This window comes from Jaculus jaculus, chromosome 13, assembly GCF_020740685.1.
Source record: "Jaculus jaculus isolate mJacJac1 chromosome 13, mJacJac1.mat.Y.cur, whole genome shotgun sequence".
NCBI classification, from domain to species: Eukaryota; Metazoa; Chordata; class Mammalia; order Rodentia; family Dipodidae; genus Jaculus; species Jaculus jaculus.
Window position 1 is genome coordinate 30,298,930 of NC_059114.1, and position 16,976 is coordinate 30,315,905.

A 16,976-nucleotide genomic window follows, 5' to 3' on the forward strand; every position below is an offset into this window, starting at 1 on the left:
AAGCAGCACTATTTACAGTCACACAAAGGCGGAAACAACTCAGTGCAGCAGCAGGACAGATGTGCCACATAACCTGATGGAATACAACTCGGCACTGACATCTGCTGCGGCGTGAGTGAGCCCTGTGCACGTGATGCTCAGTGAAAGGCACTGGACAGGAAAGGCCAATCTACTGTACCGTAATGTTCTATTTGCTTGACATATGTACAACAGGTACATTTGCAGATAGAAATAGGCTAGCTTTTGCCAAGGGACGGTAGTTCATTTGGGATGACAGGAACTGAAGATGGTGGGTGCTCAGCACCATGCAAATGCTCAACAATGCTGAATGAACAGGTGAAAATGGAATGGTCTGTTGTGTTATTTACTCCAACAAAACACTTATTTGTTGAGACTTGAACTAGGCTCCATCCTAACCAGAGTGGCTCCGGGGAGATGTCATTCCTCACTGTGCAGGCAGGTCTGGGCTTCTAACTGCGCTGCCTCGGACTTTTCTCTTTCTTACCTCTGCCCCAGCAGAAGAGGACTTAAGAAATGTGTTGGTGCCCCTATTCCTGACTGACTAAAGAGTTCTGTGTCGTGACTGGTGCTTGGCCAGCCCTCAGAGCAAAGCCACATAGGATGCTCACCTTCTGGCTGCCTATGAGCTGGCATTTGAAGATGAGATGCCTACTCTGAGGCCATATTAAATAGAAGGTCCAAAGTCCAGGAGAAAGCCCATGAGGTTGGGAGAGGTCTTTAGCGCACAGCTGCTGGTACAGCTCAGAGGGAGGGCTGCACACACTGTGGAAGAGCTTGCCTCCATGTACAAGTGGCCCTGTGGCTAACGTAGCCCTCAGAGCAAATTTAAGACAAGGAGGAATGTGGGAGATAAACCACATGTATCCTGTAATAAATAGTTATAGAGAAGGCACTCCTGGACTGTGAGTGGTGAGCTTGGCTCGGAATCAGGCCATGTGAAGAGCCAGGCCAGGGGACCAGGTGAATCTGTAGCTAGCCATCTGGTCAGCAGCCAGTGGTAGGAGGCCAGGTCTTCTCAATATTGGCATACATGGCCTGGGGTAGCCATTCGCAGTACTCAGCCAGTAGGTCTGTAAGGCAAGGGGAAGCCAGTATCAGATGACCAGCCCTGGGATCTGTCTGGCTGGGAAGGACTAGCCACTGTATGGTCAAGTCCTCCTGCCAAGCCACCCCCCGGGCCACACTCACATTTGGGATTTTTTTCCCAAGCCATCAGCAAGGCATCGCGGCAGTCAGCCTTCTCTGCCACCAGGGCTCGTAGCAGGCTCTCAGTCCTGGGCTGTAGCCTATGAGAGGGGTCAACTGTGGGAAACTTGCAGAACCCAGGAGGGATCTGAACCCAGGAAGATGGGCAATGGATGGTGAGTAGGTTATGTGCTCAACAGTAGAAAACCTCCTGTCCACACCTGGAAGACCTGCAGGGGTTCACTAGTGACACTTGGGGTATAGGAGATTAGCAACAAGGAGTACAATGGACTAGTGTGGGGCCCTTGTAATCAGGGGATAGAGAACAGGCCAAGGCTCACTCAACACCCTGATGTCCACTGCTGGACCACAGCATCATGACAAAGTCTGCTGTGGCCAGACCCCCACAGGCTGTACCTGGCCCAAGTCTTCAACATGGTGCTAGGGCTAGAGAGCAGGCAGTTCTTGTATGAAGCCAGTTTGCAGAAAACCTAGGGAGAGACCAAGGAGGGGCTCAGTGGGGCCTTCACACACCATGGCACACACAAATGGGCTTAGGGAGGCTGTAGTGCCTACCTTCCCTTCCAGCAGAAAGCAGGCAAAGTGCCTGTAGCGGTCAATGCCCTCTGGAAAATCCACCTGTATGGCAGGGAGTGGCCAGCCAACACGATCTGGGTGACAGGGGGTGGTGATCAGGGAACCCTTATATGGCTGCCTCCCGAGCTCCTAGTGACCCTATGTCCTGTTCATCAAAGGAATAGGTGGACTGGGGCGACACCCTTAGATATGTGCCAAGGCAGGGCATGGCCCAAAGTGTCCAAAACAGGGATGCAGGGGGCTAGGCATGTAGGAAGGTGCCATGACTCACAGAAAATGCTGGTGCGGTGGCACTGTACACGCCCTGTCTCAGGGCAGTAGATGGGGGCTGGTTCCTCCAGGGGCACACCAAATTGGCAATAGGAGGGTAATAGTGCTGGGATCCACTGAACCTCCACGGTGGAGACGCCTGGGGTGGCAGAGGGCAGGGTTACTCCATGTCCCTCCAGGACAAACAGCATCCCCACATGCAACAAATCAGTGTCACAATGGGGCAGGATGTAGCCATGGCATGTTACCTTTCATGTACATTTTTGAAGTCTCCACAATTTCCTGGTAGACCACAAACTCAGGCAGCTCTCTAAAGAGTACGGAGCTGGGGTGGATGAAGACCGGGTCATCTAGGAGAGGGGTCTGCAGAGAGAAAAGGATGGTTAGGGCTGGGGACAAACCTAGGCTCTTGGTGCCTTTAAGTTCAAGCTTCAAGATCCAATCATCTGCCCTTGGCCAAAAAGCACAAAAGCGCCAGGCGTGGTGGCACATGACTTTAATCCCAGCACTTGGTAGGCAGAGGTAGGAGGATTGCCATGAGTTCCAGGCTGCCCTGAGACTACATAGTGAATTCCAGGTCAGCCTGAGCTTCAGTGAGACTCTACCTGGAAACAAACAAACAAAAACCAAAACAACACAAAAAGCACAAAAGCTAGTGACCAGGGCCTACCCTGTGGCGCACTGCTCCCCAACCACTGAGAGCTTGACAAGCTCAGTGTGGTGGTACAGGCTGTAACCTAGCACTGGGGACGCCGAGACAAGACGACAGTAAATTCTATGCCAGCCTGTTTCAAAAGTAGACGAGTAGGGCTGGAGAGATGGCTTAGCGGTTAAGCGCTTGCCTGTGAAGCTAAGGACCCCGGTTCGAGGCTCGGTTCCCCAGGTCCCACGTTAGCCAGATGCACAAGGGGGCGCACGCATCTGGAGTTCTTTGCAGAGGCTGGAAGCCCTGGCGCGCCCATTCTTTCTCTCTCCCTCTATCTGTCTTTCTCTCTGTGTCTGTCGCTCTCAAATAAATAAATAAATAAATAAAATTAAAAAAAAAAAACAAAAACTAAAAAACTAAAAAAAAAAAAGTAGACGAGTAAAGGCCCAGCATGAATGGACCTCAGAAACACGCTGAGAAAGGAGGCAGCCACACCATGCTGGACACTATGGGGCTCAACCTGGCTGAAATGTCTGCTACAAATCCAGATAGACACCAGCCCATGAAGAGGGAGGGAGAGGAAGGGGAGTGGGAAGGTCCAATGGGCATAGCTTTCTTTTTGGGTGGAAAAAATGGCAGGAAATTGAGTGTGCTGACTAGCTCAAAACATGCTAAAATCTTAAGCACATACATTTTCCAGCGGGCTCATTTTATGTAGTAGAGGACCTCAATAAAGCACTAAAAAAAAAAAAAAAAGCTGGACTGGGCGTGGTGGCACATGCCTTTAGTCCCAGCACTTGGGAGGTAGAGCTAGAAGGATCACCATGAGTTCAAGGCAACCCCGAGATTACATAGTAAATTCCAGGTCAGCTTGAGCTAGAGTAAAACCCTACCTTGAAAAAGCAAAAAAAAAAAAAAAAAAAAAAAAAAAAAAAAAAAAAAAAAAAAAGCAAAAGCTGGGGCTGAGCTCCTAATCCCCACAGTGGAGAATGCTCACTTGTGGACATTTTTCCGGAGTCTGTGACACCTGTTGTCAAGGGCTGGTCTCACCTTGTAGGCATTCCTCCACTTGTTATCCAGCAGTTCCTCACTCTGTATCCTGCGGGCCAGATGGTCACCCAGGCCGGCCACCATGATCTGCCTCAGGTAGGTCACCTGGTTCTCTGTGGGTGGCTCCATCTTGGGATCCACAAAGAGTCCAGCCTCAGGGCACACAGCATTGACTGGGAAGAGGGAGAGAATAAAGATGGTGGTGGTGGTTCTGTGGTGGGTTGCTACAAACCCAAAGATACAATTCATTTCGGACCCTGCTCCCCACCCCACTGAGACAAAGTCTCGAGTACACAGAATGGCAGCAGCTTAGCCTAGGCCCTGTTCTCTGGGTAAGACCTTTGTAAAGCACAGCCACTCCAAACTCTCAAGTGGCAAAACAGCCACAGGCCCCTTGGCCACATCCATCCCTTCAGCCCAGGGAGAACCATGGTTCCATAAGGCCACCCACATAAGTAACAGTGGGAGGCTAGCACATAACTCAAGGCCAATGTACCCAGGAAACAGACTGGCTAAGGGTGACACCAGGCAGCATGCTGCTACCTACTCCTAGGGGTGGTAGAGGATGGGAATAGCCATCAATCCTAGCAAGGCACCCTGGAGGTGCCTGATTCAAACATGAGTACCCCATTAGCCCTAGAAAGGGATGCAGCTGTCAGAAGCCACTCCGTGTCTGCCTTGAGTGTGTCATCAGCTAGGGGACACTTCTCTTGAATCTCTGGGTACTAATGTATAGGCTGAGGTATGACTCCTGCTTATGTAGGGTTGGGTTCCAGGGATATGTGGGAAGAGAGGTCCAGGCTGTAGCAGGGGAAAAGGACTAGAGAGAGGGGTGTGGACAGAGGGCAGATGGCTTCAGGAAAAGCTTTCTCAGGGAGTGTGTGGGCACCAGGTGCTGACTTAGAAGGCAAGGGACCAGCAGGTATGGAATCTCCACAACACCAACTTCAAACACAGGGAGAGCTGGGGTCAGAGGCAGATAATGCCCAGGGCTGTACCTGCAGTGGTCAGTTGGCCCCGCAGACGCCGGATCTCTAGCATGGCCTTGTAGCGCAGTCCATTGGCCTGGCAGAATTGAGGGGAGCAACCAGCATACTCACAAGCTCCTACGGCACCTATGGGACAGAAGTGTTTTCACTTAACCTGCCCCACCCAACTCTAGTGGACACAACGGTCCCTTTTCCTTTCCCACCAATGTGCACTAACCTAGCAGTACCATGAGGTCCCCCAGCTTCAGAGAGGCCCCCTGGCCTGCCCAGGTCCTCTTCATCTGGGCCACACGGGCACGCCGGCCCTTCAGAATGTTGAGCTCCTCTTCACTGGCAGCGGGTCTGCAAACACATACATGAACCTGGCCCGTATTCCTGATCCTACTAGCTTCCTCCTCCCCAGGGCTCTGTGCATGTTATACACACTACCTGCTGAGCTTCAGCACTGCTTTCATTTGTTTGTCTGTTCATTTAGGTTTCTTTGACGCAGGGTCTCACTCTATCCCAGGTTGACCTGGAAATCTCTGTAGCTCCAGGCTGGCCTCAAACTCACAGCAATCCTTGTACTTCAGCAACGACTATGCCTGGCTTTATTGAACTGCTTTTAAATATTCCACTGTAAACATACTCCAGACTTATGTACCACCTTGTACGTCTGGCTTACATAGGTCCTGGGGAATCAAACCTAGGTCTTTTGGTTTTGCAGGCAAGCGCCTTAACCATTAAGCCATCTCTCTAGGCCATGTTTTATTTATATTTATTTGAGAGACTAAGTGCTGGGGGGGGGGGGGTGAATGGGCACATGCCAGAGCCTCTAGCCACTGCAAATGAACTCCAGACACATGGGCCACCTTGTGCATCCAGCCTACATGGGTTCTGGGAAATCAAACCTGGGTTCTTTGGCTTTGTAGGCAAGTGCATTAACTGCTAAGCCATTTCTCCAGCCCCTGAACTACTTTTAAATAGAAACAAAAGCCTAAGGCCAGGTATGGTGGCCCTCACCTGTAATCCTAGCATTTGGAAGATGGGCAGGAAGATTGAGAGCTTGAGACCAAAGTGGGTTATATAATGAGTTCCTTTCTAAAAAGAAGCAATCTGCACAACCCAAATAAAAAAATACAGGGCTGGAGAGATGGCTTAGTGGTTAAACGCTTGCCTGTGAAGCCTAAGGACCCCGGTTCGAGGCTCGGTTCCCCAGGTCCCACGTTAGCCAGATGCACAAGGGGGCGCACGCGTCTGGAGTTCATTTGCAGAGGCTGGAAGCCCTGGCGCACCCATTCTCTCTCTCTCCCTCTATCTGTCCTTCTCTCTGTGTCTGTCACTCTCAAATAAACAAATAAATAATTTAAAAAAAAAACCCACGCCACCCTCAAAACTACAATAGCTGAACTAGAGCAATGCCTAGATGTGTGAGGCCCTGTGTTCCACTCCCAGAATCATAGTGAGGAAAAAAAAAAAGGAAAGAGCTTATTAAAGAAAATTACCCATATTCCTGAAGACTACACATACTTGGGTTGCAAGGTCTCTGAAAAATCCTGCTGGAGCTAAGCTGAAAACTTTCTCCATGTAGACCAGCTAACAGAAGCTGGAAAAAGCCACACTGCATGCAGGTCAATGGGGGAGAGAGAAATCACCAACAAGTGCAATAATGACATGACTGTTATAGGAGAAACCAACCACTTTCTACTTGCCCTGGAGGCACACACACCACAGGAGGGAATACATGCCTGCCAGTGAAAACCCACAACAGGGGTAGTCATGAGCCCTAGGGACGTGCTGGTGTCTGGCTACATGTATGTATGCTCAAACTGGCCAATAAGCACTTCTCTTAATGTTCATACCCATATACTAATGCTACTCTCACTTTTGGTTAGAGAAGCTTCTGTTTTCAGATGGTAGTGAACTTGGTGATTCAGAAGGCACTAAGGTGCTGAGAGGAAGTGACAGAGGAGTGCTCAACACTAGAACATCTCTATCACACCTTCGAAGGCCCAGGGTCCATTGCAAAAGAAGTGGTGAAAAGAATGTTAGAGCTAGCCAGATGTGGTAGTGCATGCCTTTAATCCCAGCATTTGGGAGGCATAAGCAGCAGGATCACAGAGAGTCTGACACCACCCTGAGACTACATAGTGAATTCCAGGTCAGCCTGGGGCTAGTGAGAGCCTACACTGAAAAACCTGCAAAGCCTAAGGACCTAGGTTTGATTCCTCAGTACCCATAAGCCAGATGCATGAGGTGGCACATGCATCTGGAGTTTGTTTGCAGTGGCTAAACACACTGGTGCACCCAATCTCTATCGTCTCTTTCTCTCTCTCTCAAGTAAATAAAATATCTTTAAAGAAAAATGACAGGCTGGGTGTGGTGGCGCACACCTTTAATCCCAGCACTCGGGAGGCAGAGGTAGGAGGACTGCCATGAATTCAAGGCCACCCTAAGACTCCATAGTGAATTCCAGGTCAACCTGGGCTAGAGTGAGACCCTACCTCGAAAAAAAAAAAAGAAAAAGAAAAAGAAAAAGGACAAGGGTTGGAGGGATGGCTTAGCAGTTAAAGCATTTGCCTGCAAAGCCAAAGGACCCAGGTTCGAGTCCCCAGGACCCACATTAGCCAAATGCACAAGGGGACACACACATCTGGAGTTTGTTTGAAGTGGCTAGAGGCCCTGGCATGCCCATTCTCTCTCTCCCCCTCTGTCTCTGTCAAATAAATAAATAAAATCTATTTTAAAAAGTTGGCAGCATGCAATTACCACTATAACTAATATAATTTCTGGTTAAATAACAATAAGCTGACATATTCTTACCCTTGTGGAAACTTTCACTCACCTTTGTGTGATGGCCCTGCATCCCTATTTTAGTCTCTTTCATATATTTGATGGTACCTCATGTCTAGTGCTAGAGTGTTTTACCCTGAACCATGCTCAGCCCTGGTCTGTGCTGCAACCCTTTTCTGCCATCAGTGACTCCTCTGATCATTAAGGGCCTCCCCAGGCCACAGTCAAGATCAGAGCATGAAGGGCTGCAAGGGGACAAGGCGTCACCCACCCACCTACCTGTCCAGCTCCTCAAACAGCTCCCGGACAGTCATGGCAGCTACAATGGCGATGGTGTAGGGCAGGCAGCCATGCTGTCTACTTAGTGCCAACATCTTGGCATAGCGTGGTGCCACGGGGAAGGTGGCCATGGTCCGACCCAGTGCAGTGATGGGGCAGCTCAGTCGAGACTGCTGCAGCTGCTTCACCCTAAGGACAGGGATGTGGCTAGGTGAGTGCTGACAGCTGGAGGAAGGAGGCCCTGCAGCCAGCACTCAAGAGGCCCCGTGCACTCTCAGGCCGACCACATCTTACCTTTCCTCTTTCCGGGGTGCCTGCAGGGCTCCCAGAGCAATCAGTAGCTCCTCAGCAGCAACCAGAGCCTCCACAGAGGGAGGTGTAGGGAAGGGGAAGTTGATGACCTGGGCAGAGGAAGATGAGGGAAAAATACTGACTGTGAGAAGCAAGCCTGGCAGCCGCACACTGGCCATAGCAGGTGCTGATCCCTGCCTCCAGAGTCACCCCCAGCTTGTCTGAGCACAGCTAATAGCTACTGGGACATAGGATGGGCCTGCAGAGAGCACCCCAAAACTCTCCAGGTCCATGTGCTAGGGTAACCTCAAAGTCACACCTATTTATTTGAGGCCAGCCTGGGCTAGAGTGAGATCCTACCTTGAAAAAAACAAAATATAAAAAGAGATAGAGGAGCTGGGTGTGGTGATGCACACCTTTAATCACAGCACTTGGGAGGCAGAGGTAGGAGGATCACTGTGCTTTCAAAGTACCCTGAGATTACATAGGGAATTCCAGGTCAGCCTGAGCTAGAGTGAGATCCTACCTCTCTCTCCCCCTGTGTGCGTTTGCCTCTTTCCCTCTCTTGCTCTTTCAAATAAATAAGGGCCAGGCATGGTAGTGCATGCCTTTAATCCCAGCACTCTAGAGGTAGAAATAGGAGGATTGTTGTGAGTTTGAAGCCACCCTGAGACTACCTAGTGAATTCCACGTCAGCCTGGGCTAGAGTGAGACCTTATCTCAAAAAACCAATAAATAAATAAAAATAAAAAATTCAAGCCACGTGTGGTGGCACACACCTTTAATCCCAGCATTCAGGAGGCAGAGGTAGGTGGATCACCATGAGTTCAAGGCCACCCTGAGACTATACAGTGAATTCAGGTCAGCCTGAACTACAGTGAGACCTTGCCTCACCCAAAAAAAAAAAGGCGCCATTGTACACAGCCAAACTTATATACTCAATTTGTAATTTTTCTTATGCAGTGCTAGGCTTGGAACCAGAGCCTTATGCACACTAGACAAGAGTTCTCTTGAACTACACTCCCAAACCCAGGATGGAGTTTTAAAAGGTAGCAAAAATCTGGGCTCTTTCACTTATCATATGTGTTACTGAGCAAAGACCTTCACTTCCATGTCACAGTTTCCCAATCTTTAAATCGAGGAATCTACCAGTGTGGTGGTTTGATTCAGGTGTCCCCCATAAACTTAAGTATTCTGAATGCTATTCTCCCCAGCTGATAGCAATTGGAAATTAACACCTCTTGGAGTCAGTGTACTGCTGGGGGTGGGCTTATGGTTATTATAGCCAGTGTCCCCGTGCCAGTGCTTGGCATACTGTCCTGTTGCTACTGTCCACCTTATGTGGGCCAGGAGGTGATGTCCACCCTTTGCTCATGTCATCGTTTTCCCTGCCATCATGGAGCTTCCCCCTCGAGCCTGTAAACCAAAATAAACTTTTTTTCACCACAAGCTGCTCTTGGTTGGGTTATTTCTCCCAGCAACGTGAACCTGACTGCAACAAGCAGCATGGGTAGGACCTCCCCCTCATCACCAGAGTACCATGTCAGTGAGGGCTGCTGCCTAGAATCAGAGGGCTCAGAAGCAGCATGGGGCCTTGCTGTCCAGGAGCCTCTGTCCCTTGCAGGGATGCAATACTAGGGAAACTGTAATCACATAAGACTGGTGGCTCAGGACACCTGCTGATGCTGGGCCAGTCTAGGATCAACTGGGAATGCAGAAGGGAGACTTAGAGCTGCCTAGACTTACTTTCTCAATGTTAAGAGCTTTCATCTGCAGGATTAAGTCTTCCACTGGTCGCCGAGTGATCTCTGGAGGAGGAAACTGCTCAAAGTCCCCGAAAACCGCGGAGGAATACAACCTAAGAGCAGCACCAGAAGAAAACCACAGGGATGGTCAGTCAGTGGATGAAAAAGGTCAAGGGCATTCACCCCAAGGCAAAGCAAATCCAAAGCCAAGGAATTTCCTACTTACTGCAGCAGCAGGATACACAACTCCTAATAACCAGTGTGAGACAAGGACAATGGTGTTATGTGAACTGTTGGTGGCTGGTTTGTCACTTAAGCCTAGAGCTACCATAGGATCACAAGATCTCCTTGTTGTATTCCATAATCAACATGAACATTCTCAAACCAATACTTATCTGTGAATGTCCCCAGTGGGCCCCTTCACAAAGACCCAACAACTCAAATGTCTGGCCAACCAATGAATAGGTGACAAGATATAAGGCCACACATTGTGGACAGTGATTGGGCCACCAAGAGGATATGCAAAGATGGGAACATGAAAACAGTCATGAGACTGTAAACATGAAGTGCAATGATAGCTTTTTGGAGGTTTTTTTTTTTTTTTTTTTTTTAAATCTAGCAGGAACGGTGGAGGAAGAAGGCTCCCCTGGGGTTGTAAGTCAACAGACTGCTTTCTTTTGAGATTGTGGGGGAGGGATGTTTTGTGATTTCTAGACAGACCCTTGGCACCTAAGCAGAATCTACTGAAATTCCTGAAAACATTAATTAAGAGATTTGCTAATTCATTCACATCAGACCTACTGCACAGAAGCAGGAACAGCCACTGTGCCTCCATGCCCACTGCACTAAATCGGGAGGCTCACCTGTAGCAGTGGCCTGGCTCCGTCCGGCCTGCACGACCTGCCCGTTGGTCAGCCGATGCCTGGGAGACCCAGGTGATACGGAAAGAGGACACGCCCGTGACACGGTCATAGTAGCGCTTCTTGACCTTCCCACAGTCCACCACGTACTTGATGCCAGGGATGGTGAGGGACGTCTCGGCCACATTGGTAGCCACAACACATAGTCTTGTCCCCTCTGGGGGAGATTTGAACACCTGGGATGAGGGTGGGCAGGAAGACCAGAATCATGGGTCAGGAATAGCTAAGAGTCAACTGACTGCTCAGCTGGGCAGTGTTTCCTGCTGATAACCAAGCTCCACACGAGAAGCAGTTTCTATTTTCTGGGACATTTTGGAACCCTATTTCAACACCCTGAAGAGGTATCTTACAGATGTGGTGGGCAGCCTTGCCCATGCTCCTAACCAAACACCCACCCACACCTAGCCCCGTACCTGTGCTTGCTTCTCTGGGGCCAGCAAAGAGTAGAGAGGGAGAACGTGCAGGGGCAGGGAAGCATCCAGTTGCTCACCTACAGACAACACAGGCCACTGGAACTCTAGCTGGACAAATGCCACTGTCTGGCACCCCTACCCTGCTCTGAGAGGATCCATCCCAGTCCCAGGCTGCTGCCTCTGCAATCAATTGGTATAGCATCACAGCAGGCCAAGCCTGGGACACCCTTGAAGGCTCTTCCTGTCACAGTTGTCCAGATTAGGCCCATGATGTCTGCCATGCTACATCTCTTCCTGACAGCAGGCTGGCACTGGTCCCCAGGTGGCTCTGCTCAGTGTCCCTTAAATGTGGAAAGTGGAGACTGCACTTGCACTGAGGAAGTCCTTGTTGGACAAAGAACCCAGTTTCTCTTTAGCAAAGATACCATCTTGTTATGTTGCCTAAGCTGACCCTGAACTCCTGGGTTCAAGCCAGTCTCTTGCCTCAGCCTTCTGAGTAGCTGGGATTGCAGGTGCACGACACCATGCTTGGCCCAATCTGGCCACAGCAAGAAGCTAGGCCTATCACTGTCACAGGGTCCCTGTGAATCAGGAAACCGTGTTGGCTATTGCCCAAGGTCAGCAGAGGCAAGCCTGGGATGGCAACCCCACCACCAGCACCTAACAAGAATCAGGGTGAATCCACACCCTCGCCTCAGAGGCCAGCAGAGATGGCCACCAGAAAGGCCTACTCCCAGGACAGGACTCTGGTTCTTTGTGTGATCCCCAGGGCCCATCAAAACCACACTAAAGGAAGGAAGCAAAGCAAAGGTGCTGGGCCACACCTCCCCCTAGTGCATCATCTCCCAGGTCCAGATCCAGGTCAGAGCCTAAGGCTGCTTCTTCATCGTCCATTTCTGCTTCCCGGTCCTCGTCGCCTTCACCTGCTGGCAGCACCGAGTAGTTGTCCAGGTTGATCTGGGGCAGCGTCTAAGGTGAGGGGACACAACAACATGGGCTGCAGAGACTGGATGTGAACAAAGCCAAGGCAAAGAAAGGGAAAAAAAACAAAACCACAGGCACCGTTCCATGGCCTGGGTCAGTGAACCTTATTCTGCCTGTTCCTCTCTTAAAAAAAATTAGGCATGAGGGTCTAGAGAGATGGCTTAGTGGCCAAGGGGCTTGCCTGTGAAGCCTAAGAACTATGTTCAAATCTCCAGGTACTACGTAGCCACAGCATAGTGATGCAAGCAAGCAAGGAGGCACAGGGTCTGGAGTTCATTTACAGCAGGATGAAGGTCCTGGCATGGCTAGTCTCCCTCCTTCCCTCAAAGTAAAAAGCTAATGATAAAATTAGGCATGAGCTGGGCATGGTGGCACACACCTTTAATCCCAGCACTCAGGAGGCAGAGGTAAGAGGATCACCATGAGTTCAAGGCCACCCTGAGACTACTAGTGAATCCTAACTCTGCGTCAACCTGGGCTAGAAGTGCGACCCTACCTTAAGGGAAAAATAAAAGGCATGAAAGCATTATAGATCTTTTGGAATTTGTGTAGCACATTTTCTGGCTTGTGTGGGACCCCCAACAACCCTCCAAATATACATATATGGCATGATCACAGGGCTCACCCCAAAGGGTTGCTATGAGGTATGCAGGGACTAAGCGGAGCACACTGTCTGGCATGCTGTGAGAGGGTAGAGATCACCACATACTGAATCCATGCCACAAGCATGCCTTAGGGACTACCTCACCTGTCCCCCAGCTATGGACATCTCCCCAATTCATCAAGCACCTAGGGCTCTGCCTATGCTCCCAGGAACCTCCCAGGCTTTACTCAGTTACTCAGGCCAGGGCCTTCTGGAAGTTTCCTTTAATTGCATTGTAAATGACAACCCACCCCCACCTCACAGCCTCCAGAATCCCACAATTCGTGGGGGACAGAATTTAAATTTTTAAAAAATTTTTGGTTTATTTTTATTTATTTATTTGAGAGCAACAGACAGAGAGGCCACTGAAAACAAACTCCAGGTGTGTGCGCCCCTTGTGCATCTGGCTAACGTGGGTCCTGGGTAATACAGGCTGGAACTGGGGTCCTTAGGCTTCACAAGCAAGCGCTTAACTGCTAAGCCATCTCTGTAGCTCTGGATCAGTTTCTTATGAATTACCTCCATGTGGCTACCAGGTACCACTGAGGAGTATGCTGATAGAAAAACTGGATTTTAATTTCATTCCATTTATATTTAAATATAAACAGAAAATTAAATAAATAAATAAATAAATAAATAAATAAATAAATAAATATAAACAGCCCCATAGGGATGGCAGCCACGTGGGCCTGCAAGTCCCCACATACCATGGCCTGGGCCTTCCTGGCCCTTGTCCGAGATTTCTTAAATTTCCTCATGGCTTCTGCTGAGTCCTCCTCTTCCTTCTCTGTAAAAATGAAGGAGATACTTGTGGCCAGCGTGGTCATCCAGAGCAAAGCCAATGTGTTAATGACCACAAATTTTAAAAGAGGGGTTTAGGCAAAGGCCTAGGCTCTCCAGTGGGAGATTGAGGTGAGGGCTAATGGGTGTCATTCAACAGATCCCAATGCATGGGGTAGAATCCTGGGGTTACCTCGTGGCCGGGAGCTATAAGCTGGGAAGGCCTTCCTGAGCCGGCGGCATAGTGCATGCACCTCAGCTTGCCCTGTCAGGAACACCAGGATGCCACCTGTGGGAAAAACCAGTCAGTTACCACCAGGCACTGGGCAAACTTAACTTGGTAAGGTGCACCTGCCAGGCCTGCTGAGAGGTTGGGCTTAAGGGACAACTGGATACCAGGAGCAGGTAACAGGTGGGGTCAGTTACGCTAGGCCAGGAAGGTGATAATGGACATTTTACAGAGACTGTGCAATCAAACAGTATGTGTTCTGAGCTCAGACCCACAAAGGATACTGTGCTCTAAGGGTGCCACTGCCACACTCCAACCTGGGCCTCCCAGAGATGCTGTGAAGCTCCAAACACCCATGCCATGAGCAGCACGAGCCCAGGGAGACAGAGGAGCACCTGCCTCTTGGCTGGGCAGGGCCAAAGAAAGCTGGGGGCCTTCTACAGGGCTGTCTTCAATATGAGGGGTACCAGGGCTATGAGTGAGACCACACATAGCTGTACACACAGGAGTAGATTATCACCTGGGGCCTGCCTGTGCCCTGGGCGTCATTATTCTGTGAGCATACACCAGGCCCCACCAGAACTCACCTGCAGGCAGCATCCGGTGGATCTTGCAGACCTTTCGGAAGCACTCGCCACTATAATCATCCAGTGGGGTCCGCTTATTAAAATGCACAGTCACTGGAAACTGTCTGGATTCAACCTGAAACATACCCATGAAAGCATAGGGGTGCCAAAGAGCCAACCTGGCTCCATTTTAACAGCAAGAGACATTTTGACAAAATAACTAAGTGAAATTTCTGTTTCTCTCAGTTTTTATGTCTGAGCTGGGGCTGCAAACTGTTCCCTGGTTACCGTTCCCAGGACTGTGTATTCATGACGTTCTGGGAAGTAGTTTAATTATAACAGCTGGTCTGCTTCTTTCTGTCACCACACTTGCTTGCCTCTGAAAACCTTGTGATTTCCATGGTTTTGCCCTATAAAAAGAGCCTGAGAAGCTGACTCGGGGCTGCTCTCTACACCCCGCTTTAGGAAGACAGCCAACAGACTGGCTCTATTGTGCACAATTAAAAGCTTGCTTTAATTTGCCCATAATTTGTGGTCAGTGGTCTTTACTCTTGCAAATTCTGGGTTAACAGTGTCTGCAGGCTGGGACTGCATTCCTCCAACAGCTGTGGGCCAAATTCTTTCCCTTTACTCAATAACACCAGTCTGTGTGATGACAGGGCTGGGCTGAAGCTCACAGATGTTCTCCTTGAGTCTCACCTTGATGACTGGGGGTGGGGTGGTGAAAAGCCGCTGGTTCTGGGTGAAGTCCTCCACCCGCAGTGTGGCAGACATGATGAGCAGCTTGAGGGGCAGGTGCCTCTGTGAAGGATAGGCTGGTGACCTTCAGACATGGATGGAGCCCATGGGCAGTGGACATCTAGTCCCCTCAACTACTGTCATGTTACATGTGACCAACAATTGTATACCTCAGGTTGTCTTTAAGGCTACATGCAAGTCTGCTGTACACCAGTATACTGTAGACATCAAGTAGAAATAACCCTAGAGCCTATGTTCAGACACAGAAGGACCTGCCAAGGACCCAAGTGAAAACATGGCATGATTCCATGTACATAAAATGGGCAGCCAAGCCCCAGAGGTAAAAAGTAGATTCAGATCACCTACAGATAGGGAAAAAGGATAGCTATGGGGTCCAGGTACTTTTTGAAGTGACAGAAATGTCCTAAAATTGCTGACGCACGCCTTTATTCCCAGCACTTGGGAGGCAGAGGCAGGAGGATTGCAGGGAGTTCAAGGCCAGCCTGAACTACATAGTGAATTCCAGGTCAGCCTGGGCTAGAGTGAGACCCTACCTCTAAATACAAAAAAAAAAAAAAAAAAAACAACTAACAAACCCACAAACATATGTCCTAAAACTGACTGTAATGGCTGCACAACTGTGAGAATGTGCTAAAAGCCAGAGTCACAGACTTTCAATGAGCTGGTTGTGAGGAATGTGAATAAAGGCTCTTATTGAAATCAAACCAAACAAGACCACAGATGCCTGCCTCAGGGTCTTTGTACTAGGCCTCGACTCTGCTAGTAACTCTGCTACTGGTACTCTCACTTTTACTCCCATTACCTTTTCAGAAGGCCTTCAGGACACTCCCTGAAACTCATTACTCATTCCTCACCCACTGCCAGCTTACAGTGTCTTAGTTCAATGCCCAACACCCTGCCCATCAACTGCTAGACCACCTTTTCCTATTCACTGTCCATGTTCTGGTGTCTTTGAATGAGACTGGCACATGACACCTGAGGGTACCCATCTTTCTCTACTATGTGGGAGGGCAAAGACAGGTCTGTTCAAAGTCCCTCCAGGCAGCTAGGCTCTGATGTCCATTCTACCTGAGGATAGAGGGAGCAGCAGCCAGACTTGCTCATTCTGCAGGGCCAAAGGTCCTTCAGTTGGCTCCCCTTAGCCTGTGCAGAATCAACTCTTTGCCTGAGCCTCTTTGGATGACACCGAGGCTGAAGCCTGAGGTTGAGGAGATGGTGGGGCAGGATCATATATGGCTGGTCACAAGAGACTCAACCTAGCGCTGGGCTAGGATGCATACCTAGACCTACCATGTCCTGGGAACCCTGCCCAACAGTGGCCCAGGGGACAGAAGAGCATGGCTCAAAGGTTCCAAGCTTTTGACACTGGGCCTTCATTTACCCAACCTGCCCTTTTCCCACACTACCTTCGCCCGGAGAGCCACGATGCGGGACAGGAGACCGAGGAGGATGTCTGTGTATACGCTCCTCTCGTGAGCTTCGTCAATGATCACTACCCTGTACTTCAGCAGCAGGAAGTCCTGGAGGTGAGGTGGGCAGGACACTTCAAACCCAGTCACTAATGAGCCCCCACCAGCTGCACAAACAACTGGAGAGCACACATCTGTAACTCTGGGCAAAAATTTCACTTCTGGGCTGGAGAGATGGTTTAGCAGTTAAGCGCTTGCCTGTGAAGCCTAAGGACCCCGGTTCAAGGCTTGATTCCCCAGGACCCATGTTAGCCAGATGCACAAGGGGGCGCACGCATCTGGAATTTGTCTACAGTGGCTGGAAGCCCTGGCGCACCTGTTCGCGCGCGCGCGCTCGCTCTCTCTCTCTCTCTCTCTCTCTCTCTGCC

The 16,976-nt window shown here is 49.9% G+C and overlaps 1 protein-coding gene across 2 annotated transcripts in view; it reads right to left on the reverse strand.

Moving 5' to 3' along the window:
• Positions 1-350: 350 nt before the first annotated feature.
• The window catches only part of Dhx37 (DEAH-box helicase 37), a 35,287-nt gene continuing 18,661 nt past the window's right edge, over positions 351-16,976 (reverse strand). For both annotated transcript variants that reach the window (XM_004668458.2, XM_045132681.1), the window contains exons 8-27: positions 16,546-16,659; positions 15,080-15,181; positions 14,402-14,516; positions 13,779-13,874; positions 13,513-13,592; positions 12,003-12,147; positions 11,179-11,255; positions 10,709-10,941; positions 9,847-9,958; positions 8,104-8,210; positions 7,810-7,998; positions 4,976-5,100; positions 4,768-4,884; positions 3,770-3,942; positions 2,322-2,436; positions 2,075-2,212; positions 1,783-1,877; positions 1,624-1,697; positions 1,210-1,307; positions 351-1,091 (exon numbers count right to left, since the gene is read on the reverse strand). In XM_004668458.2, coding sequence (XP_004668515.2) covers positions 1,006-1,091; positions 1,210-1,307; positions 1,624-1,697; positions 1,783-1,877; positions 2,075-2,212; positions 2,322-2,436; positions 3,770-3,942; positions 4,768-4,884; positions 4,976-5,100; positions 7,810-7,998; positions 8,104-8,210; positions 9,847-9,958; positions 10,709-10,941; positions 11,179-11,255; positions 12,003-12,147; positions 13,513-13,592; positions 13,779-13,874; positions 14,402-14,516; positions 15,080-15,181; positions 16,546-16,659 — 2,391 coding nt within the window. In that variant the 3' untranslated portion in view covers positions 351-1,005. The remainder of the gene's footprint in view (positions 1,092-1,209; positions 1,308-1,623; positions 1,698-1,782; positions 1,878-2,074; positions 2,213-2,321; positions 2,437-3,769; positions 3,943-4,767; positions 4,885-4,975; positions 5,101-7,809; positions 7,999-8,103; positions 8,211-9,846; positions 9,959-10,708; positions 10,942-11,178; positions 11,256-12,002; positions 12,148-13,512; positions 13,593-13,778; positions 13,875-14,401; positions 14,517-15,079; positions 15,182-16,545; positions 16,660-16,976) is intronic.